Raw genomic sequence first — 26,212 nt, forward strand, 5'->3', positions numbered from 1 at the left:
AGAACGTTACCGTGACGATGTTGGGTTTAAGAACAGACAGCGTTCTTACATCACAGAACGTTACCGTGACGATGTTGGGTTTAAGAACAGACAGCGTTCTTACATCACAGAACGTTACCGTGACGATGTTGGGTTTAAGAACAGACAGCGTTCTTACATCACAGAACGTTACCATGACGATGTTGGGTTTAAGAACAGACAGCGTTCTTACATCACAGATCGTTACCGTGACGATGTTGGGTTTAAGAACAGACAGCGTTTGTACATCACAGAACGTTACCGTGACGATGTTGGGTTTAAGAACAGACAGCGTTCGTACATCACAGAACGTTACCGTGACGATGTTGGGTTTCGAAACAGGCAGCGCTATTACATTACACGCCGTTATTTAAACAACCCTGAATTCCGATTAAAACATAAGGAAATCATGAGGCGCATAATGAAAACAAAATCTGATTCACTGAGGACCAAAACAATGCGCAGAGTAAGTACGCTTTTGAAAAAATACAAAGTCATAAACCAACTATGTAGGGAGCGAAAAGACTGTGTGCTTATTAAAGCTGTTGAGCTTTTCAAAACCCAAATTAAGAATGGCCCCACATTTGTCTGCACTGTTTGCCACAGAGCGTTATTTCTGAACCAAGTACGCGCTTGTCAACGCAGATTTTATAAGAAAAACAGACATGTTGTTGCAAGTTGTCTCACGGGACAATTTGTCCATATCTGTGATGATGAATGTCAGGCCTCGTGCAGCGTACCAGCTGAAAGAAAACTGGAGTGGATATGTCACACTTGCTATAGTCACCTCAAAGATGGTAAAATGCCTGCACTTGCTGTTGCGAACAATCTCACACTCTCTGATATTCCAAAGGAACTGTGTGGATTGAACATACTGGAGAGACACCTCATTTCAAAATGCATATCATTTGCCAAAATTGTACCTCTTCCCAAAGGTCAACAACGAGCCATTCGTGGAAATGTGGTGTGCGTGCCATCGGAAGTACAAGAGACGGTCAATGTCTTGCCCAGACTAAGAAGTAAGTCACAGATGTTGAGAGTGAAACTGAAGAGACGGCTTTGCTACAAAGGCCATCAGTTTTTTCAAACCGTCACTTGGTCCAAGCTAATGAGCGCTCTGATGAAACTGCAACAAGTCCATCCACAGTACAGAGACATAACTATTCGCGACAATGCGGACCTTTGCGACCCAACCCTCACTGACGATGAGAGCAGCTCCGATGAAGCGCAAATGAGCGACAGTGAGTACAATGAGGAAGCTCTGGAGGAGATGTACAGATTTGAGAGTGATGCTCTGTGTGGAATGAACAGTGACTCACAACATGACAACAGTGGTAACAAACAGCAACAAGAAAATTCGGAAGATGCTGATCAACCAAATGGTGGAGTGATACTTGAATCATGTCTCCAACCCAATGATGTGTCAGAGGAAATTATGAGTTTTACAGAGGGCATTTATTGTGTTGCTCCTGCAGAAAGAAACAACCCAGTAAGCTTTTTCAAGACTCCCAAGCTTGAGGCCATGGCTTTTCCAGTGCAGTTTCCCACTGGTCAAAACACCCTCGATGAAGAGAGAGCAATAAAACTCACACCAAGCAAATATTTCAAAAGCCGTCTGTGTTGCGTGGATGAACGCTTTGCTCGAGATACCAACTACTTGTTCTTTGCCCAGTTTGTGACTGAAATTTACCAGGCAACGTCGAGCATGACAATACAGCTGCGCAAAGGTAAGCCTTTTACCAGGGATGGTCGAAGGATAAACAATGCCATGCTTCAGGACAAACGTGAAGTTGAGAAACTGGTGCGCAGCAAAGATGCTGTCCGATTCATGACACCGCTGAGAGGTACGCCGGCCTATTGGGAGAAAACCACCAAAGATCTTTTTGCTATGATCCGGCAGCTGGGCACACCCACGTTCTTTTGCACATTTTCTGCTGCCGAAATGCGTTGGGAAGAGGTCATCACCGCCATCAAAGCGCAACAAGGTGAAGTAGTGGATTTTGCCCAACTTGACTGGGGTACCAAGTGTGAGATCCTACGCAGCAATCCTGTGACGACGATGCGCATGTTTGACAAGCGTGTGGAAGCTCTGTTCAGAGATTTGATCCTCTCTCCGGCGCAACCGATTGGTGAGGTCGTCGACTACTTTTACCGACTGGAGTTTCAACATAGAGGAAGTCCTCACATTCATTGCCTCATATGGGTTCGAGGTGCCCCTGTATTTGAGGAAGCCACGGATGGAGCCATTTGTCATTTTGTGTCTCGCTACATCTCGGCCGAGCTGCCGGACCCGCAGAAGGAACCGGAATTGTACAAAAAGGTCACAGAGGTTCAGATGCACAGCAAAAGTCACTCCAAATCGTGCGTCAAACACCAAGGTGCAAATTGCCGCTTTGGATTCCCCAAACAACCGTGCGATGAAACAATGATCGTCAGACCTGCGCCCGTCGACGACGACAATCGAGATCAACGCAATGACGATCGCTTGGCGTCGAATGCCAAGCTTGTTCCCGTGCTAAATCTGCTGAATGAGCCTGAAACGGCATCCCTGACTTTGCCTCAGCTACTGGCTAAATGTAAGCGCACCGGTGACGAGTACATGAACTGTTTGCGCATGACGGCCTCGTCGAGTTCTGTCGTGCTTAAGCGAGAACCGAAAGACTGCTGGGTCAACAACTACAACCGCCATTTGCTTCTTGCCTGGGATGGAAACCTGGACATCCAATACATCCTGAATGCCTACTCTTGCATAGCATACATCTGCAGCTACATCAGCAAGGCTGAACACGGTCTGAGCCAATACCTCAAATCGGTCATTGAAAACTCCCGCTGCGCAAATGTCAACGAGAGCGATGAAATGAAGCAAATTATGCAAGCGTACTCCAAGAAAAGAGAAGTGAGTGCTCAGGAATGCGTCGCACGCGCGTGCGGCTTGCATATGAAACAGTCCTCCCGCATGGTGGTATTTGTACAAACGAGTGACAATGCGCTGAAAATGAGTTATCCTCTCTCGCTCCTTGAGGGCAAAACGCAGGAATCTCATGAAGTGTGGATGACTGGCCTGCCGGAAAAATACAAATCCAGACCTCAAACTGAGGAATTCGAAGTCATGTGCTTGGCTGATTTTGCATCAACGTGCAGAATTGTTTATGGCAAACAAGCAAAAGGTAAGAATGTTTTGCCTCTGCTCAACGACATGGGCTTTGTCCAGAAAAGAACAGAAAAACATGCCGTCATCAAATACTGCAAATACTCTGAACAAAAGAATCCGGAGGAATATTACTGCTGCTTGCTCAAGCTGTACCTGCCTCATCGTGCTGATTGCCAATTAAAATCTGAACGCTGTCCTTCCTATCAGTTGTTTCATGATAACGCCTGTGTCCAGTTACCGTATAACGACTCTGTGGAGCGCGTGTGCCAAATTGTCAGAAGGAACAGAGAAAGGTATGAGAAATACAGTCGAGACATTGACAACGCCATCCAAGAGGTGGAGGAGAGTGGGCTCGTCATAAATGAATGGTGCCACCTGGCTCCCGAGAGTGAGTTGCAAAGACTCGAATGCGTTGAGGAAATGAACGCGAGAGATGAACCGAACGACAACGTGGAGGAAAATGTCCCGGACTATAACGTCAGGTCCAAAACAACGCAAATGTCCATCGTGACAGAGCCTGCTGCCATCGATCCCGCGGTGTTACGCGACATGTATCGTAACCTGAACCAAAAGCAAGCGTCCGTCTTCTACAAGGTCAGAGATTGGTGCATAAAACGTGTGTGTAGCTCAAAGCCCATTGAGCAGTTCTTCTACCACATCAACGGTGGCGCCGGGACCGGCAAATCTCATCTCATCAAGTGTATCCACGCTGACGCTACCAAAATACTTCAGAGACTACCACGACTGGCTGAGGAGGCCGACATTTCCAAGCAAACGGTTGTTCTCGCAGCTTTCACTGGCACGGCGGCGTTCAACATTTCCGGGGCAACGTTGCATTGTCTACTCAAACTGCCGAGAAGTCTCAAACCCCCGTACCACGGGCTGGGCAATAAACTGGACGAAGTCCGAGCCGAGCTGTCCATCGCCGAAATACTCATCATCGATGAGATTTCCATGGTGTCGAAAGACCTCTTCGCCTACGTGAATGCCAGGTTGAAACAAATCAAAGGAATTAATTTACCTTTCGGTGGCATGTCTGTTCTTGCTGTTGGAGATTTCTTTCAGCTCCCTCCCGTGAGACAGTCCAAACCTCTGTGCGTGTACGATCCTACGCGGCTGGACCACTGGCGTGACGACTTCAAAAAGATCACGCTCACCGCCATCATGAGGCAGAAAGACGATGTCGCCTTTGCCGAACTGCTGAACCGACTCCGCGTCAAAGAAAAGTCAGATGAACTGTCGGAAATGGACAGAGCTCTCCTTGCCACGAGGTACACTTCCCCAGAAATGTGTCCAAAGCATATTCTGCATGTTTTTGCCACCAATAAACAGGTGGATGGCCATAACTCTGCGATGCTGGAACTGCTTCATAAGGACATTGTGCAGATTGACGCGGATGACTACAAGAAAGACAAAGGAACTGGCAGAATGGCAAGGCAAGCTTCCCCTGTGCAAGGCGCTAAGAATGAGCTCCCGGACTCCATCAAAGTTGCCCTGGGTGCTCGTGTTATGATCACACGGAACGTTGATGTTCAATCAGGTCTGTGCAACGGGATGTTTGCAAAAGTTGTCAAATTGGTGAACTATCCAAATGAAGCCCGTGTCCAGAAACTTGGGTTGGAACTCGATCATGTGAGTAACACAGCGCGTGCTGCTAACCCCGTGTACATTGACAGACTGGAGGAGAAGCTGAACAAGGCTGGAGTGACGCGCCGACAGTTTCCCATCAAGCTTGCTTTTGCCTGCACGATCCACAAGGTACAAGGCATGACAACGTCACAGGCTGCAGTTTCGCTGAAAGGTGTTTTCGAACACGGCATGGGGTACGTAGCTCTGAGTAGAGTGACTTCGCTCAGTGGTCTGCATATTCTGCATATGGATGAGAGAAGGCTTCATGCAAATCCACAAATCACTGCTGCTCTTGCTGAGATGGCAGAGGATTCTTTGGAGAGCGTCATGCCCCTCCTTCACGTGATGCCGTCGGTAGATCGGGCAAATCACCTGGTTGTCGTCCATCATAACACCGAAGGGCTGTCTTGTCATGTGCAGGACATCAGGTGCCACCACGAACTGCTTTTCGCTGATGTTTTGTGCTTCACAGAGACACACCTCCAAGGATCAGTGGCCGATGGACGTGCTTGCTTGGAAGGCTACACGATGTTTTGCAGGAACCGAAGTGATTCTTACACAAACTGTCCTGACTTGGCGACAAAACGTGGTGGCGGCGTAGGTATTTGTGTCAAAAGTCACATCGCGGCCCAGGAAAAGAAATACGTTCAGGGTGTGACCGACATTGAATTTGTTGTGGTGAAACTTGAAGATCCCCTCAATGTGTTGATTGCTGCCGTTTACAGGCCTCCAGGCAACAGTCTGCGCACTTTTCTGCCAAGCTTGGGAAATCTCTTGCGGTACCTTGAAGTAATGGAGCATCATCAGATCTTGGTATGTGGAGATTTTAATGAAGATATGCTATCTGCCTCATTCAAGCCCATTCTTGATTTGTTCCGCTCGAAAGGCTACACGCAACTCATAGCCACTGCTACCACTGACAAAAACACATTGCTTGACCTCATTTTTGTCTCTCGACCTCAGTGTGCCCTTCATTCAGGTGTCCTGCAAACGTACTACAGCTATCACAATCCTGTTTTCTGTGTTTTGACCAGTGAAAGGTAAGTCACAGCTAAATCAGCATTTTCTAAAACAACAAGGATGGAAATCGAAACGTCAACGGTGTCGTAAGTGTATAATAATAGTGGTGGGATGCGGTGGGTGATTTGTTGACTTGAGGAGAGATGGGATCCAGAGTGGAAGTGCTCATTACTTGACCTCTTTTTCTTTCTTTCGACCTCTGTGCTCTTTATTCAGGTTCCGTGCGAACATACAACAGCTATCACAATCCTGTTTTCTGTGTTTTGACCAGTGAAAGGTAAGTCAAATCTATATCATGTTTTTCAGTAGTTGGAAAAACAACGAGGACAGACGTCGAATGGCGTAAGTGTATAATATTAGTGGTGGGATGTGGTGGGTGATTAGTTGACTAGAGATGAAATGGGATCTGGGGCTCAGAATGGTAAACGTAATGTTGCCATTAGCCTCACAATTTCCACATAGAAAATAACTACCAACCCATGTGGATAGCGATAGCTGGAAAAGCAGCTTTATACTGATAATATAAATTGGTGGCAATGAAATCCACCCCTATTTTGGACACTGAGGTTTGTGCATGATGCTAGCAATAAACCTGTTGCCTGGCTGGCATTACAAATGGAGAAAACATCGAATTGGAAAATACTTATCGATGGCAAAGGTTTGCTTGACGCGAGAAACATGCTTCAGAGTGAGTGAAGGGGAGACGGAGAGGAGTGGCCTTTTTAACTTGGATTCACTTTTATCATTTTTAAATGGTCCCAGGCAAATCATAGAAGAGTGATAAATGGAAACAAACCGTGAGTAAAGCCTTACATGAAACTGTCATTAAAAAGTATCATGAGTAAAGGTGGTCATACATGTAAAGACAAGGACAGTTGATGTAGCTGAACTCATGTCTGTGGTGGTAAGTTGAGATGGGCCTGTATGTTGAGATGGAATGGGGGTTGTTGTGGACTCAAGTTCAGTTAAGGGAAGGCCAAGGCTTTTGAAATTTTCTACAAGCCTTCCCTTAACTTGATGTAACTTTTTAAAATTTTAAACTTTTTAGACTTTTTAATTAGCTTTCAAAAAGTCTTCCCTTAACTCAAGTTGATTTAACTTTTTAACTTGTAACATTTTTAACTTTTTAAACTTTTAACTTAAAATGCTCACTTTCTAAATTTTAACTCTTGTAACATTTTTAACTTTTTAAACTTTTAACTTAAAATGTTCACTTTCTAAATTTTTAACTCTTGTAACATTTTTTACTTTTTAAACTTTTAACTTAAAATGTTTCACTTTCCAAATTTTTAACTTTTGAAACTTTTACATTTTTTAAACTATCTTAGACGAGTTAAGGGGAGACTTTTTAACGTTTTACATGTTTTTATTTCTGATTTTAGTTATAGAAAGGCCTTTTAAACTTTTTTTTTTGAATTGTTTTTCACATTAATTACTTCATTTTTTTATGTATTATATTTTTTCTACGTCATAATCGTGAGGCAACAACAGAAAACAGACGAGGTAAGTTTCTCATCATTAGACATGTTTTATCTTTCTTTCAAAAGACACTAAATGCTGCTATTTCACTCTTCTGTATTTTAACAGTTCATTTTATGTGGCGAAAGCAGCTCATCCACAGTCCACTGACCAAAGACATCCTCTCTTCGGCCATGTACCAGCCAAATGCCGCCTTAAGTCCAGGAAAAGTTTTCTGAAAAGTGTCCCACCCCTCAGAACGCCGAACACAGGCAGTGAAAGAGTCACTCGGCGGGAAGAAAGACTTGACAATCTTCCACCAGAAACTACAATGGAGCTTAAAGCAAGCGAGGCAATGACCCCAGGAGCAGACACCAACTATGTATGCAACGTGGAAATGCCTAAATAGACTAAGATCTGGTGTTGGACGTGCAAAAGTCACTCTCGCCAAATGGGGACATCTGGAGGATCGGAACAGCGAGTGTGACTGTGGCACTGAACCACAGACCATGCAACACCTCCTCATGTGCCCCTGCTGGAACATCCCTGCACAGCATCGAATTTAGCAGAGTTTAACGAGAAGGGACAGAAATGTGTTCAGCTGTGGCTCAACCACATCTAGCCAAGCCTGTAACTAACTGCCTTGTAGCCACGATAAGAAGAAGCTCATCCCAGAATCGAGGCCAGAGGTAGCCATGACATATTACTTTATTGTAATGTAAGTGTAGAAACTCAATGTTTTTTTGATGAGAACCCACCTAACAGACCAAACAGAACTACTTTACAGGCTTTCTTGTCGTCACAGAGGGCAACAGTTTCAAGAACACCTGTACAAGGGAGGCCTGCATCATGGAACACAAACTCCCAAACACACGACTTCTCCTGCTTCTTCTGTGAGTAGCCAAGAAGGTAATTTGTCAGGAAGCGCTCTTTAATTTTACTGCTTCTCCTCAACATGAATTGATTAACATATTATGTTGCAGCACAGCGAGAGCCACGCATTTCAAGAAGACTTGTACAAGGGAGGCCTGCATCATGGAACACAAACTCCCAAACACACATGACTTCTCCTGATTCTTCTGTGAGTAGGCAAAGAGGAAATTTGTCAGGAACCACTTTTTAATTTTACCGCTTCTCCTCAACATGAATTGATTATGATATTATGTTGTAGCACAGCGAGAGCCACGCATTTCAAGAAGACTTGTACAAGGGAGGCCTGCATCATGGAACACAAACTCCCAAACACACATGACTTCTCCTGCTTCATCTGTGAGTAGCCAACAAGGAAAATTGTCAGGAAGCACTCTTTAATTTTACCCCTTCTCCTCAACACCTCTTTCATGTTCCTCTAGTATGTTCCTGGGTCTTGCCTGTGGTTCTACATGCATCCAGTCATGCAGACAGAGAACACCTTAGCCTTTAACTGTCGGAAGCTGTCCCTCTGCGAGGCCTCATAGTATAGTCTGTTTTCTGTTCTCATTCATTTATTCATTTATTCATTTATTCATTTATTCATTTATTCATTTATTTATTTATTTATTTATTTATTTATTGGCCTTTCTATATTTCTTTGCCTTAAATTTGGTTTATTAAGTTTTGTGTTTCCAATATGTGCATGTTCATTTCATCACATACAAGTCCAGTCCAATGTATACGTTCTTGTTTGTCATTTTGTATGTTCAGTATTTATTGAGTCAGTTAAACATTTTATCTATTTTTTTTATTATTTATAAGATTTCACCCGTTATATATTCCATTCTGCCCAAAACAACTAATATCATACTGTATTTTGGTTCCAAAAAGCACCATGCAACTGTTTTTTTTCCTACTTGTTTAGAAGGAAAAGTGTAAAGTGTATGTTGACAACTTATGTTGTGATTTGTCGTATAAAATAACCTGTTTTGAATGACATTATTCATTATTTACATTTATTTAATTCTTTCTTTAATAGAAAATAGGTCTTTTCTGTGTTGATATGAAACTGTAATTAAATACTTTCCCACTACTCACTAAATATTTTAATGTCATGTTATCATTATTCATCAGCCAATGCATGCATCAGGGGGGAAGTGGGTTGTTTTTGGGCAAATGAGACAATTATTGAAAGTTTATTAATATATTGTCTTGTGATCATAGTTTATTGTTATGTTGTCTTGTATGTACGTTGTCTTGTATGTACATTCTATAAGTTGATATAGTGTCTATTATTTTATCTTCGCGATTGTACTGATCACGTTGCATTGAAATACTTTGAAAACAAATCGGAAACCTCATAAACCGTGGCGATTATAGTTATTACCATTACTGTAAGGCTATTTTATTACTATCATGATCATATTCTAAATATGCTGAAACATGGCCACTCAATCGTATCGTCACGTATCGCGTCTTTTTCTCTCTTTACTTAAAGTGGACGCTACCATTTTTCACCTTTTAAGGGGGGGGGGGGGCTCTAAAAGCGTTGAGTTCACGTAAATATAAACATGCACATGTTCACTCAATTGTGTAATCATATTTCACACGAATTTAGAGCGATGTGTTCCGGTCTCAGTGTTTTTCTTCTGTATGTACTAAAGTTTTGACGGTACGATTAAAAGTTACCCTCCCGTTTCAGACTTCGCTCAGACCTTTCGCGCCGACCTTTCGCGCTGCCAAAAAGTGGGTAGGGACTTTACACGGTCTCATTATCAACTTGAAGACGAGATAGGTAAGTGGCAACACGAGATTTCCTCACAACTTTATTAAAAACCCTAAGTATATACTTACATTTTAACCAGGATTGTTGCGTTAGTGGGGAAAGTAGCACTTCCCCACTTCTAATTACGATCGTCACAGTTCTATTACTGTACTATTACATGTTATTACTCATTAACTGTACATATAGAAAAAAATAGTCTCCTGTTCTCACGACGAACTTTTGCGGAGTTGTTTCTCGGTGAATTTAGTATGGATTAATTCCATCGGTTGATGAACGTGAACATTATTCGCGGCACAAGTATTGTATTTTCAGTGACCACATCTTTGGTTTGCGTCGAGCAAAAAAAAAAAAAAAAAAAGGCCGCCATTACGAAATGCGCATATAGCAAATGAACTTGTAATTATTAATTAACTAGTCAGTCGAAAATACATGTTTGTTTTGCGTTCCTATTTATGACGGAGGATTCCCCATTTTATTGCTCTTGCGTTTAAGTATTATACACTATCGTCCGCCGTGTGCATTTGCCATCTAACAAGATGGACGCATGATGCTTGCACTTTGCGTTACGGAGTAACGACATTTCTGGAAAGATACACGACGCGTAATTCATTTATTTCAGACGACACCTCGTAGTCGCCACACGCAAATGGATAAAAATGGTTTACGGTGTTCTTTTATTAAAATCTTTGTTTTAGGTTAGCCCCCCCAAAAAACGCACAGGCGCCATTATGAAATGTGCTTCCAAATTTATATAGCAGATGACATTGTAACTGTAACCACTGATATGCACTGACCGAGTAAGATCAGTAGTATTCATTGCCCAGTGTTAATTTGTAGCAGTCTTGATATGCTCCACACCAGGGGTCACCAAACTACGGCCCGCGGGCCGGATACGGCCCGCGGGACCGATTAATCCGGCCCGCCAACCCTGAATAAATTGTATTATTAAACTTTTTTTTTTTTTTTTTTTTGCTCATTTTGCCTGCAATGACTGCGTTTCCCCAGTAGATGGGGAAGCGCTCGCCTGCGCATTTACTACCGGAAGCCGTGTCAGAAAGCTCGGTGCACACTCACAAGTGCGTGTACGGACATGGCGCACTCGCGCTCTATTTGTATCAGTCCCGAATTTAGATGCAGTTTTGCGCTAAAGCCACCCACAAACCTTCCCCTGGAATCCTTCCGTTAAAATGTCGCCCAAGTAAAGCAGGGTGAACACAGTGCCGAGCGTTTAAAAGAGTTGCCAATTTGGCTCGACAGACGCGACGTGACGTTCAGCCACATGAACGTCAACATCTACCCGTCACAGATCGAGGTAAACGGACCAACACCTCGGATCTCGCCTAAGAATTGCCACAACAAATTTTACTCCAGACTATGACGCACTAGCAAACTTTAACAAAAAAGACAGCGGTGTCTACAAGCCTACTGGAACCTACAAAAGGATTATAAGGAAGGAACACAAGAACTTTAAGAGACTGCTCATATGTGTCAGAGAGGTTCTGCTCTGACAACTGAGCTGAACTTTTATCTGTTAAGATTGTGCATGGCACAACAGAAAGTTAATGTTCCATGTTTTTTTTTCTATGAAGAACCCAGAGAGAGTTATTTAGTTATTATTTATTTCATTAATAGTGTTATTATTTGTTTCCTGACTTTTTTTCTGTAAAGAACCTGGTAAGGGTTATTAAATAACCGTTATTTGGTTATGTGTGGCTTTCTGGAAAACAATAATTTTTTAAGCTCCCCTACGATCGTCACACTTTTTCTGTTACAAACTGCCACCGGCCCGCCATCAGAGAAGGGAAAGGTTATGTGGCCCTCACAGGAAAAAGTTTGGGGACCCCTGCTCCACACCAATGAACTATTGACTTTGGCACTCTGCAGTGACATCTGGTGGATGTTAAAATCATTGCTGGCAAACTCTTTCTTTTTTCAGTATAACATTTAAATAATTGTTGTTGTTTTTATTATACGTGGTATCCATTTATTTTTATCCAATTTGAATATGGTAATGATATCTTGTGTCGCTAATAAAATAATCTCAAAGTCAGTCAGATGTATTATAATATTTATTATTAAATGAATAATTTGCCATTTGCCATCTACTAACTAAACAAGTCAATTTATCTCTTTTTTTTCTCTTTCAGAATGGCGACAAAAATGATTGCTGCTAAAGCCGTTGCTATAAGGAGTGCTGTTCGAGCGCGGAGCTGGATTTGTGGTGCGGATGGCACCTTGTCCATGCAAGGACAGCATAATAATGTAACTGTTGCCCTCTGTGACGGCAAGAAAGCCTATCAAGTCGTTCTGTTTGAACACTTGGCAGCCCTTGTCACAGAGGGCAACAGTTACATATTTTTAAACTTTGGTGTTGACGAACGGGGCGTTTTGCTCCTCACTAAACCCGGCTCCAAGATCTTCATCGGGGCGGAAGTGCAGACCAGCCCACAGTTGGAGGAAGAGGCCAGGGCCCTGGTCTACCCCATCTCAGTGGCATTATCTCCTCAGGAAGTAGTGAAAAAACTACCTGAAGAGATGGTGTCACTGGATGGCATAATTACAGATGTAAGTCACCTGCACCCACAAATGCACATATACACACATGTATTTGTGTACACCTGTGAAGACATGATGCATGTGCAATAATGTACATGCATGCGTATGCAAAGCCAACCAAGCCACCCGCCCACCCACCGACCCACACGCACGCACACACACACAATATCATTGAAATCCTCTGTTTAGTACTAAGGTACCAATTTTTTTTTTTTTTTTGTCATCGTTAAGGTTGTGTACACTGACACATGACACGCTCATTGTCAAACATAATTATTCTAATTGTGATATCAATTTGGTTCACTTTAGATGCGTCCAATCCGCATGGTGCGCCAAAGGGGGAACCACCTTGCGCCTTTTCGGCATTTGACACTTAAAAAGGTAAGTAGCCATTTGTACTTCCCCTGTTGTAGCACTTTGCACACATACTTTTTTTAAACTACCGCAGGATGACGCCACTGTCAAAATTGGCCTTTGGCGGGAGGCGAATCTCATGGAGTTGAAAGTAGGGGGTTCCTTCCTCTTCACCCACCTGAGTGCCCGGGTGACCGATTCTGGAGTAATGCTCCACTCCACTATATACACAGATATAACGGTTAGTAAATGGCTTCATAGCAGTGGAATTGAAAAGGTGCTTGCTTATTATTTTTTTTGCTCATTTTTGCAGTTGCAATTGCAGCCTTCCGCCCAGCGCGTAACCGTAGCCCGCTGCCGACCGCGCAACTGCTCCGCGCTGGTTGCATTATTGTGACAGAGTCGTCGCTGAAATTTAGAAATGATTTGTAACGTCCTGATGTACTTTCCAAAATTGAAGTGTACCTCAGTGCGCAGGGAGCTTAATTTGGTCCGATCGCGCAACCGCCCGCAGCGCGCCAGGCGCTCACTGTCGCATTGTCTTTGTGTTTTAGGATGGCTTTACTGCTCCCACTTGCTTTTTTTGGAGGCATGATTAGCCTTTGGTAAACGTTGTTTTCCATTCATAAAAACTAATTTGCTTTTTATTTTATTCAACAGGCCTGCAACTCCAGCCTCATCGTCACGGTCGTTGGTATCCTCTATGGGGAAGAGGTGGTGGAGGTTGTCTCGGATTTGGGAGAAGTCACAAGCATCAAGCTGGATATCTGGCTAAAAACTTTCAGCCAGCCCCCTCATATCCCACAAGATGGGATGCCCATTATTGTCACTCGTGTGCAGGGTGACATGACTAAGATCGAATGTGTGAATGAATGCATGCATGAATGAATGTATGAATGTATGTATGTATGTATGTATGTATGTATGTATGTATGTATGTATGTATGTATGTATGTATGTATGTATGAATGAATGAATGAATGAATGAATGAATGATGCATAATTGAATGAATTGTTGAAATTTATTGAATGGTTGAAATTAATTGAATGTGTGATTGAATAAATGTTACATGTTTACTTTTCTAACAACAATTGTTCATCATATTTCTACCTATTCCACAACTTCCCACTTACCAAAAACTTCACATCTTTTATTTTGAAATCCACACCCAATTCGCCAATATTTCATTCCCTTAACTCAAGTTGATTTAACTTTTTAACTTGTAACATTTTTAACTTTTTAAACTTTTAACTTAAAATGTTTCACTTTCTACATTTTTAACTCTTGTAACATTTTTTACTTTTTAAAGTTTTAACTTGAAATGTTTCACTTTCTAAATTTTTAACTTTTGAAACTTTTACCTTTTTTAAACTATCTTAGACGAGTTAAGGGGAGACTTTTTAACGTTTTACATGTTTTTATTTCTGATTTTACAATCACATTTTAAAGATGAGTTCTAGAAAGGCCTTTCAAACTTTTTTTATTTTTAATTGTTTTTCACATTACTTCATTTTTTTATGTATTATATTTTTTTTACGTCATAATCGTGAGGCGAGAACAGAAAACAGACGAGGTAAGTTTCTCATCATTAGACATGTTTTATCTTTCTTTCAAAAGACACTAAATGGTGCTATTTCACTCTTCTATATTTTAACAGTTTATCTTATGTGGCGAAAGCAGCTCATCCACAGTCCACTCACCAAAGACATCCTCTCTTCGGCCATGTACCAGCCAAATGCCGCCTTAAGTCCAGGAAAAGTTTTCTGAAAACTGTCCCACCCCTCAGAACGCCGAACACAGGCAGTGAAAGAGTCACTCGGCGGGAAGAAAGACTAGTATGTTCCTGGGTCTTGCCTGTGGTTCTACATGCATCCAGTCATGCAGACAGAGAACACCTTAGCCTTTAACTGTCGGAAGCTGTCCCTCTGCGAGGCCTCATAGTATAGTCTGTTTTCTGTTCTCATTCATTTATTCATTTATTCATTTATTCATTTATTCATTTATTCATTTATTCATTTATTTATTTATTCATTTATTTATTTATTTATTGGCCTTTCTATATTTCTTTGCCTTAAATTTGGTTTATTAAGTTTTGTGTTTCCAATATGTGCATGTTCATTTCATCACATACAAGTCCAGTCCAATGTATACGTTCTTGTTTGTCATTTTGTATGTTCAGTATTTATTGAGTCAGTTAAACATTTTATCTATTTTTTTTATTATTTATAAGATTTCACCCGTTATATATTCCATTCTGCCCAAAACAACTAATATCATACTGTATTTTGGTTCCAAAAAGCACCATGCAACTGTTTTTTTTCCTACTTCTTTAGAAGGAAAAGTGTAAAGTGTATGTTGACAACTTATGTTGTGATTTGTCGTATAAAATAACCTGTTTTGAATGACATTATTCATTATTTACATTTATTTAATTCTTTCTTTAATAGAAAATAGGTCTTTTCTGTGTTGATATGAAACTGTAATTAAATACTTTCCCACTACTCACTAAATATTTTAATGTCATGTTATCATTATTCATCAGCCAATGCATGCATCAGGGGGGAAGTGGGTTGTTTTTGGGCAAATGAGACAATTATTGAAAGTTTATTAATATATTGTCTTGTGATCATAGTTTATTGTTATGTTGTCTTGTATGTACGTTGTCTTGTATGTACATTCTATAAGTTGATATAGTGTCTATTATTTTATCTTCGCGATTGTACTGATCACGTTGCATTGAAATACTTTGAAAACAAATCGGAAACCTCATAAACCGTGGCGATTATAGTTATTACCATTACTGTAAGGCTATTTTATTACTATCATGATCATATTCTAAATATGCTGAAACATGGCCACTCAATCGTATCGTCACGTATCGCGTCTTTTTCTCTCTTTACTTAAAGTGGACGCTACCATTTTTCACCTTTTAAGGGGGGGGGGGGCTCTAAAAGCGTTGAGTTCACGTAAATATAAACATGCACATGTTCACTCAATTGTGTAATCATATTTCACACGAATTTAGAGCGATGTGTTCCGGTCTCAGTGTTTTTCTTCTGTATGTACTAAAGTTTTGACGGTACGATTAAAAGTTACCCTCCCGTTTCAGACTTCGCTCAGACCTTTCGCGCCGACCTTTCGCGCTGCCAAAAAGTGGGTAGGGACTTTACACGGTCTCATTATCAACTTGAAGACGAGATAGGTAAGTGGCAACACGAGATTTCCTCACAACTTTATTAAAAACCCTAAGTATATACTTACATTTTAACCAGGATTGTTGCGTTAGTGGGGAAAGTAGCACTTCCCCACTTCTAATTACGATCGTCACAGTTCTATTACTGTACTATTACATGTTATTACTCATTAACTGTACATATAGAAAAAAATAGTCTCCTGTTCTCACGACGGACTTTTGCGGAGTTGTTTCTCGGTGAATTTAGTATGGATTAATTCCATCGGTTGATGAACGTGAACATTATTCGCGGCACAAGTATTGTATTTTCAGTGACCACATCTTTGGTTTGCGTCGAGCAAAAAAAAAAAAAAAAAAAGGCCGCCATTACGAAATGCGCATATAGCAAATGAACTTGTAATTATTAATTAACTAGTCAGTCGAAAATACATGTTTGTTTTGCGTTCCTATTTATGACGGAGGATTCCCCATTTTATTGCTCTTGCGTTTAAGTATTATACACTATCGTCCGCCGTGTGCATTTGCCATCTAACAAGATGGACGCATGATGCTTGCACTTTGCGTTACGGAGTAACGACATTTCTGGAAAGATACACGACGCGTAATTCATTTATTTCAGACGACACCTCGTAGTCGCCACACGCAAATGGATAAAAATGGTTTACGGTGTTCTTTTATTAAAATCTTTGTTTTAGGTTAGCCCCCCCAAAAAACGCACAGGCGCCATTATGAAATGTGCTTCCAAATTTATATAGCAGATGACATTGTAACTGTAACCACTGATATGCACTGACCGAGTAAGATCAGTAGTATTCATTGCCCAGTGTTAATTTGTAGCAGTCTTGATATGCTCCACACCAGGGGTCACCAAACTACGGCCCGCGGGCCGGATACGGCCCGCGGGACCGATTAATCCGGCCCGCCAACCCTGAATAAATTGTATTATTAAACTTTTTTTTTTTTTTTTTTTTGCTCATTTTGCCTGCAATGACTGCGTTTCCCCAGTAGATGGGGAAGCGCTCGCCTGCGCATTTACTACCGGAAGCCGTGTCAGAAAGCTCGGTGCACACTCACAAGTGCGTGTACGGACATGGCGCACTCGCGCTCTATTTGTATCAGTCCCGAATTTAGATGCAGTTTTGCGCTAAAGCCACCCACAAACCTTCCCCTGGAATCCTTCCATTAAAATGTCGCCCAAGTAAAGCAGGGTGAACACAGTGCCGAGCGTTTAAAAGAGTTGCCAATTTGGCTCGACAGACGCGACGTGACGTTCAGCCACATGAACGTCAACATCTACCCGTCACAGATCGAGGTAAACGGACCAACACCTCGGATCTCGCCTAAGAATTGCCACAACAAATTTTACTCCAGACTATGACGCACTAGCAAACTTTAACAAAAAAGACAGCGGTGTCTACAAGCCTACTGGAACCTACAAAAGGATTATAAGGAAGGAACACAAGAACTTTAAGAGACTGCTCATATGTGTCAGAGAGGTTCTGCTCTGACAACTGAGCTGAACTTTTATCTGTTAAGATTGTGCATGGCACAACAGAAAGTTAATGTTCCATGTTTTTTTTTCTATGAAGAACCCAGAGAGAGTTATTTAGTTATTATTTATTTCATTAATAGTGTTATTATTTGTTTCCTGACTTTTTTTCTGTAAAGAACCTGGTAAGGGTTATTAAATAACCGTTATTTGGTTATGTGTGGCTTTCTGGAAAACAATAATTTTTTAAGCTCCCCTACGATCGTCACACTTTTTCTGTTACAAACTGCCACCGGCCCGCCATCAGAGAAGGGAAAGGTTATGTGGCCCTCACAGGAAAAAGTTTGGGGACCCCTGCTCCACACCAATGAACTATTGACTTTGGCACTCTGCAGTGACATCTGGTGGATGTTAAAATCATTGCTGGCAAACTCTTTCTTTTTTCAGTATAACATTTAAATAATTGTTGTTGTTTTTATTATACGTGGTATCCATTTATTTTTATCCAATTTGAATATGGTAATGATATCTTGTGTCGCTAATAAAATAATCTCAAAGTCAGTCAGATGTATTATAATATTTATTATTAAATGAATAATTTGCCATTTGCCATCTACTAACTAAACAAGTCAATTTATCTCTTTTTTTTCTCTTTCAGAATGGCGACAAAAATGATTGCTGCTAAAGCCGTTGCTATAAGGAGTGCTGTTCGAGCGCGGAGCTGGATTTGTGGTGCGGATGGCACCTTGTCCATGCAAGGACAGCATAATAATGTAACTGTTGCCCTCTGTGACGGCAAGAAAGCCTATCAAGTCGTTCTGTTTGAACACTTGGCAGCCCTTGTCACAGAGGGCAACAGTTACATATTTTTAAACTTTGGTGTTGACGAACGGGGCGTTTTGCTCCTCACTAAACCCGGCTCCAAGATCTTCATCGGGGCGGAAGTGCAGACCAGCCCACAGTTGGAGGAAGAGGCCAGGGCCCTGGTCTACCCCATCTCAGTGGCATTATCTCCTCAGGAAGTAGTGAAAAAACTACCTGAAGAGATGGTGTCACTGGATGGCATAATTACAGATGTAAGTCACCTGCACCCACAAATGCACATATACACACATGTATTTGTGTACACCTGTGAAGACATGATGCATGTGCAATAATGTACATGCATGCGTATGCAAAGCCAACCAAGCCACCCGCCCACCCACCGACCCACACGCACGCACACACACACAATATCATTGAAATCCTCTGTTTAGTACTAAGGTACCAATTTTTTTTTTTTTTTTTGTCATCGTTAAGGTTGTGTACACTGACACATGACACGCTCATTGTCAAACATAATTATTCTAATTGTGATATCAATTTGGTTCACTTTAGATGCGTCCAATCCGCATGGTGCGCCAAAGGGGGAACCACCTTGCGCCTTTTCGGCATTTGACACTTAAAAAGGTAAGTAGCCATTTGTACTTCCCCTGTTGTAGCACTTTGCACACATACTTTTTTTAAACTACCGCAGGATGACGCCACTGTCAAAATTGGCCTTTGGCGGGAGGCGAATCTCATGGAGTTGAAAGTAGGGGGTTCCTTCCTCTTCACCCACCTGAGTGCCCGGGTGACCGATTCTGGAGTAATGCTCCACTCCACTATATACACAGATATAACGGTTAGTAAATGGCTTCATAGCAGTGGAATTGAAAAGGTGCTTGCTTATTATTTTTTTTGCTCATTTTTGCAGTTGCAATTGCAGCCTTCCGCCCAGCGCGTAACCGTAGCCCGCTGCCGACCGCGCAACTGCTCCGCGCTGGTTGCATTATTGTGACAGAGTCGTCGCTGAAATTTAGAAATGATTTGTAACGTCCTGATGTACTTTCCAAAATTGAAGTGTACCTCAGTGCGCAGGGAGCTTAATTTGGTCCGATCGCGCAACCGCCCGCAGCGCGCCAGGCGCTCACTGTCGCATTGTCTTTGTGTTTTAGGATGGCTTTACTGCTCCCACTTGCTTTTTTTGGAGGCATGATTAGCCTTTGGTAAACGTTGTTTTCCATTCATAAAAACTAATTTGCTTTTTATTTTATTCAACAGGCCTGCAACTCCAGCCTCATCGTCACGGTCGTTGGTATCCTCTATGGGGAAGAGGTGGTGGAGGTTGTCTCGGATTTGGGAGAAGTCACAAGCATCAAGCTGGATATCTGGCTAAAAACTTTCAGCCAGCCCCCCCATATCCCACAAGATGGGATGCCCATTATTGTCACTCGTGTGCAGGGTGACATGACTAAGATCGAATGTGTGAATGAATGCATGCATGAATGAATGTATGAATGTATGTATGTATGTATGTATATATGTATGTATGTATGTATGTATGAATGAATGAATGAATGAATGATGCATAATTGAATGAATTGTTGAAATTTATTGAATGGTTGAAATTAATTGAATGTGTGATTGAATAAATGTTACATGTTTACTTTTCTAACAACAATTGTTCATCATATTTCTACCTATTCCACAACTTCCCACTTACCAAAAACTTCACATCTTTTATTTTGAAATCCACACCCAATTCGCCAATATTTCATTTTTCCCTTCTCATTTCTACATTTTTCAACCGATTCAACCCATTCCAACTTTCAACTGTTCATCATTTTTCTACCTATTCCACAACTTCCCACTTACCAAAAACTTCACGTCTTTTATTTTGAAATTCACACCCATTTCCTTTTTCCCTTCTCATTTCTACATTTTTCAACCGATTCAACCCATTCCAACTTTCAACTGTTCATCATTTTTTTTCCTATTCCACAACTTACCAAAAATTTCACATCTTTTATTTTGAAATTCACACCCAGTTCCTTTTTCCCTTCTCATTTCTACATTTTTCAACCGATTCAACTCGTTTCAACATCATTCTGCAACATTCCTTAAATATTTATTCAACTTCTTCACCTTCACACGCAATTCCTTCAGGAATTGCAAATTCTAGTTATTATTAGTGTGAAGGTGAAGACCTTCACACTATTGTTATTCCTGTCCTTTATTATTATTCTACTTATTCCGCTCACTTTTTCGGCGCTTAACTAGTTCCACATACTTCAACCAATTCACTCCATTCAACTTTTCACTTATTCCAAAAATTCATGGCAACACTGCTCACATTTTCTCATTCCAATAATTTTCCGTTTTCGCATAATTCACAAATTTATGGCGATTTTTGCCCCATTCATTCTTAATGGCAGATTCAACATTTCACATTTACGTTGTTCCTGTTTGAAATTCACATAATTCAACACATTCAAATCACATTGGGGACATTCCCAAACTTGCCAAATTCAAAATTTTCACGTTTTCACTTATAAAATTTACATAAAATTTTGCAAAATTTCATAAAATTTCGTTTTTCACTTCTAGCTTCTACATTTTTCCACCGATTCAACTCGTTCCAACTTTCAACTATTCATCTTTTGCCTACCTATTCCACAACTTCCCACTTACCAAAAACTTCAGATCTTTTATTTTGAAATTCAACTAAAATTCTCTAAAATTTCGTTTTTCTACTCTAATTTCCACATTTTTCAACCGATTCAACCCATTCCAACTTTCAACTGTTCATCATGTTTCTACCTATTCCACAACTTCCCATAAATTTCACATCTTTTATTTTGAAATTCACACCCAATTCCTTTTTCCGTTCTCATTTCTACATTTTTCAACCGATTCAACCCATTCCAACTTTCAACTGTTTATCTTTTGCCTACCTATTCCACAACTTCCCACTTACCAAAAACTTCACATCTTTTATTTTGAAATTCACACCCAATTCCCTTTTCCCTTCTCATTTCTACATTTTTCAACCGATTCAACCCATTCCAACTTTCAACTGTTCATCATTTTTCTACCTATTCCACAACTTCCCACTTATTAAAAACTTCACTTCTTTTATTTTGAAATTCACACAATTCCCTTTTCCCTTCTCATTTCTACATTTTTCAACCGATTCAACCCATTCCAACTTTCAACTGTTCATCATTTTTCTACCTATTCCACAATTTCCCAAAAATTTCACATCTTTTATTTTGAAATTCACCCAATTCCCTTTTCCTTTCTCATTTCTACATTTTTCAACCAATTCAACCCATTCCAATTTTCAACTGTTCATCATTTTTCTACCTATTCCACAACTTCCCACTTACCAAAAACTTCACATCTTTTATTTTGAAATTCACACCCAATTCCTTTTTCCCTTTTCATTTCTACATTTTTCAACCGATTCTACCCATTTCAACTTCCAACTGTTCATCATTTTTCTACCTATTCCACAATTTACCAAAAATTTCACATCTCTTATTTTGAAATTCACACCCAATTCCTTTTTTCCTCCTCATTTCTACATTTTTCAACCGATTCAACTCGTTTCAACATCATTCTGCAGCATTCCTTCAATATTTATTCAACTTCTTCACCTTCACACGCAATTCCTTCAGGAATTGCAAATTCTAGTTATTATTCTACATCTTCCGCTCACTTTTTTGACGCTTAACTAGTTCCACATACTTCAACCGATTCACTCCGTTCCACTTTTCACTTATTCCAAATATTCATGGCACGGCTGCTTAGATTTTTTTCGTGCAAAAAATTTTCAGTTTTCGCAAATTTCACAAATTTACGGCAAATTTTGCCCCATTCATTCTTAATGGCAGATTCAACATTTCATTCTTTATGGCAGATTCAACATTTCACATTCACGTTGTGTTTTCACTTCAAATTTCCACATTTTTCCACCGATTCAACTCGTTCCAACTTTCAACTGTTCATCCTTATTCCTACCTATTCCACAACTTCCCACTTACCAAAAATTCCAAATTTTCAAATTTGAAATTCAACCAAAATTCTCTAAAATTTTGTTTTTCTACTCTAATTTCTACATTTTTCAACCGATTCAACCCATTCCAACTTTCAACTGTTCATCTTTTGCCTACCTTTTCCACAACTTCCCACTTACCAAAAATTCCAAATTTTCAAATTTGAAATTCAACCAAAATTCTCTAAATTTCAGTTTTTCTACTCTAATTTCTACATTTTTCAACCGATTCAACCCATTCCAACTTTCAACTGTTCATCTTTTGCCTACCTTTTTCATATATTCCCATTTACCAAAAATTCCAAATTTTCAAATTTGAAATTCAACCACATTCTCCAAAATTTCGTTTTTCTACTCTAATTTCTACATTTTTCGACCGATTCAACCCATTCCACATTTATTCCCTTTATTCACCTTATGCTTACCACATTCACTCCCATTCACCCCCACTTCCACTATGCTCACACAATTCAACCCTTGACCCCCATTCCAGTGTGGCGGCCGTCATGACTGCATTTTACCGCGGCACCATTGAGAGCGTCCTCTCCAGCTGTATTGCTGTTTGGGGTGGCGGCTGCACTGACTATAACTTGAAGGCCCTGCAGCGCATAGTGAACACGGCTGGTAAGATTGCTGGTGCTTCGCTCCCCTCCTTGAAGGACATTTACACCTCCCATCTCACCCGCAAGGCGACCACGATTGTGAGTGATGTGAGTCACCCCGCTCACTCTTTGTTCGAGCTTCTGCCCTCTGGGAAGAGGTACAGAAGCCTGCGCTCCCGCACGACCAGACTCTCAAACAGCTTCGTACACCAGGCTGTTAGGATCCTGAACTCGCTCCCCCGTTCTGCGTAGCGTCTTGTACTTTTACTGTCTGAACTGTCTGTATGCACACTGGCTCTTATTTGTTGTGTTATCTGTTTATTTATTATTTATTATTACTCTTATTATTTATTGTTTGTGCCTTTTTGTTTATGATGTTTTTTACTTTTGCGCTATGCTTGCTGGCTCCGTTTTGCGCCTCTTATTTATTGTGTTATCTGATTATTTATTATTTATTCATCACTCTTACTATTGATTGTTTGAATTTTTTGCCTTCTTGTTTTTATATTGTGTCGCGTACTTGTATGTCTATCGTGTTATGTGTCTCGTCACCGTGGGATAGAGAAAAACGTAATTTCGGTCTCTTTGTGTGTTGTGACGTGGAGAGATTGACAATAAAGCTGACTTTGACTTTGACTTTGACTTGACTTGTTGGGAACCTTTATATGTTTAGTCTTATCAAAGAATGTGTTTCAGAGGCTAGATTTAAAACGTGTCTGCTGGTTTTCGTGAACCAAACCTGTTAAAAAAAAGTGAAAGAATGAAACACTTCCTAATAGAAGGAGCCTGGTTAGCTCAGTTGGTAGAGCATAAGACTCTTAATCTCAGGGTTGTGGGTTCAAGCCCCACGTTGGGCGTCCCTGCTTCACCGTGATTGATTTGGCGTCTGCCTCCCGCTTTCCCCCTTAGTGCAGCACGTGTTTGCATTCACAAAGGGATGAAATTACAATGCACTCGCGTGCTGCAGGGATTAAAAAATTTGCCAGGATTGTTCGATCAGGTCCTCAAAAAACTCCTCGAACCATGGCGATCGGCACATTGTTGTTGCAATATGTCGATGATTTGTTGATTGCATCAAAAGACGAACACGCAGGAACAAAGAAAGTGTTGTTGTGGTTAGGGGAGAAAGGGTTCAAGGTGTCAAGAATGAACCTGCAATCTGTCGCCAACAGGTCACTTTTCTGGAACGTGTGCTGACCCCGAGTGGCCTCGCCATGTCGCCTGAACATAGAAACTCCATCCCACGGCCTCCCACCGTCCAGGAGATGCTATCATTCCTGGGGTTGTGCGGCTACAGCAGACATTACATACCCTGTTTTGCCGACAAAACTCAGGGTCGTGGGTTCAAGCCCCACGTTGGGCGTCCCTGCTTGTTGGGAGCCGTTCAATTCTTAGTCTTATCAAGGCCTCACTTAAAAAATTGAGTCTTTCACATGGCGATGTGGCCTCATGGATAAGGCGTCTGCCTTCGGATCAGATGATTGCGAGTTTGAGTCCCTTCATAGTCAATTTAATGTCATGCTTTAGAAATCAAACACTTTATTTCAGTCTGAACCAACTCTTGATTGATTGAACTTTATTAATCCCACAGCAGGGAAATTCACTTGTCACAGCAGCGCATGAGTGCAAGAATAATACGAGTGCAAGAATAAAACAAGTGCCAGAATTACAAAAAAAGGGTAAATAACAGACAAGGATAAACACAAGTGCTGCTAGTAAAGACAAAACACATTCATTTTATCAGGTGGCATGCATGTTGTAAAGTCTGACAGGTGGAGGAGACTCTGGCCCTTTTTGTACAGGCCGTGGGTGTGATCAGTCCAGTCCAGTTTGTTCTTAAGGCGAACACCCAGGAATTTGTACTTCTCCACTACCTCAATGCCCGATCCCTGGATGTTCACCGGAGTGAAGATGGGTGCTGTCCTTCCGAAGCTCACAATTAACTCCTTCGTCTTGCTGGTGTTCAGCTGAAGCTGGTTGAGCTCACACTAGCTGACAAAGTCCTTGATGACCAATCTATATTAGACTTAGACAGACTTTATTGTCATTTTGTAAACACTCAGTGCACACAAAACAAAATTACGTTGCATACGGCTCTCAACAAAGGAATGACATTTCGGCTGGATAAAAAGTGACATTTCTATATAAATATGAAATAAGATAAGATAAATAAGATAAATATAAAGTGCATAATAAGTGCATATATAATAAGTGCAGACAGACAATCCCTCGTTTATCATCCATCCATTTATCGATTCTATTCGGCTTATCCGGGTCGGGTCGTGGGGGCAGCAGCTTTAGGAGGGACTCCCATACTTCCCTCTCCCCAGCCACTTCATCCAGCTCAACCAGGGAGATCCCAAGGCGTTCCCAGGCTAGCCGAGAGACATAGTCTCTCCAGCACGTCCTGGGTCGGCCGCGAGGTCTCCTACTGGTGGGATATGCCCGGAACACTTCCCCAGGAAAGCGTCCAGGAGGCATCCTGGTGAGCTGCCCGAGCCACCTCATCTGGCTCCTCTCAACGTGGAGGAGCAGTGGCTCTACTCCGAGTCCCTCCCGGATGACCGAGCTTCTCACCTTATCTCTCAGGGAGAGCCCGGACACCCTGCGGAGGGAACTCATTTCGGCTGCTTGTATCCGACCCAAAGCTCGTGACCATAGGTGAGGGTAGGAGCGTAGATCGACCGGTAAATTTTGCCTTTTGGCTCAGCTCTCTCTTCACCACGACGGACCGGTACAGAGTCCGCATTACTGCAGATGCTGTACTGATCCGCCTATCGATCTCACGCTCCATCCTGCCCTCACTCGGGAACAAGACCCCAAGATACTTGAACTCCTTGGGGCAGGATCTCATACCCGATCCGAAGAGGACATCCCACGCTTTTCCGACCAAGGACCATGGCCTCGGATATGGAGGTGCTGACCCTCATCCCGACCGCTTCACAATCGGCTGCGAACCGCCCCAGTGAGAGCTGGAGATCACGGCTTGAAGAAGCCAATAGAACCACGTTGTCTGCAAAAAGGAGAGACACAATACAAAGGTCCCCAAACCGGACACGCTCAACGCCTCGGCTGCGTCTAGAAATTCTGTCCATAAAAGTTATGAACAGAATCGGTGACAAAGGGCAGACTTGGCGGAGTCCAACCCTCACTGGGAACAAATCCGACTTACTGCTGGAAATGCA

General features: G+C 41.5%; 1 protein-coding gene, 1 long non-coding RNA gene and 1 other non-coding gene across 5 annotated transcripts; all 3 read left to right on the forward strand.

The window, feature by feature from the left end:
• Positions 1-3,979: 3,979 nt before the first annotated feature.
• Positions 3,980-5,182, forward strand: LOC133143125 (uncharacterized). Its single transcript, XM_061264901.1, has 3 exons — positions 3,980-4,440; positions 4,502-4,605; positions 4,846-5,182. The coding sequence occupies exons 1-3, from the start codon at positions 4,124-4,126 to the stop codon at positions 4,860-4,862; spliced, it is 438 nt and encodes a 145-aa protein (XP_061120885.1). The 5' UTR covers positions 3,980-4,123; the 3' UTR covers positions 4,863-5,182.
• Positions 5,183-7,073: 1,891 nt separating this feature from the next.
• On the forward strand, positions 7,074-8,762 carry LOC133143017 (uncharacterized). 3 transcript variants are annotated; one of them, XR_009710345.1, is made up of 6 exons: positions 7,074-7,321; positions 7,406-7,994; positions 8,082-8,185; positions 8,260-8,357; positions 8,448-8,545; positions 8,629-8,762. It is a non-coding gene; the product is annotated as an uncharacterized LOC133143017 (long non-coding RNA). The 3 variants fall into 3 exon arrangements; XR_009710344.1 differs by lacking the exon at positions 7,074-7,321 and having other exon boundaries at positions 7,328-7,994; XR_009710346.1 differs by lacking the exon at positions 7,074-7,321 and having other exon boundaries at positions 7,328-7,994; positions 8,082-8,169.
• Positions 8,763-23,811: 15,049 nt separating this feature from the next.
• On the forward strand, positions 23,812-23,884 carry trnak-cuu (transfer RNA lysine (anticodon CUU)). Its single transcript has one exon. It is a non-coding gene; the product is annotated as a tRNA-Lys (tRNA).
• The last annotated feature ends 2,328 nt before the right edge of the window (positions 23,885-26,212 follow it).

Source organism: Syngnathus typhle, linkage group LG18 (assembly GCF_033458585.1).
Source record: "Syngnathus typhle isolate RoL2023-S1 ecotype Sweden linkage group LG18, RoL_Styp_1.0, whole genome shotgun sequence".
Classification (NCBI taxonomy): Eukaryota; Metazoa; Chordata; class Actinopteri; order Syngnathiformes; family Syngnathidae; genus Syngnathus; species Syngnathus typhle.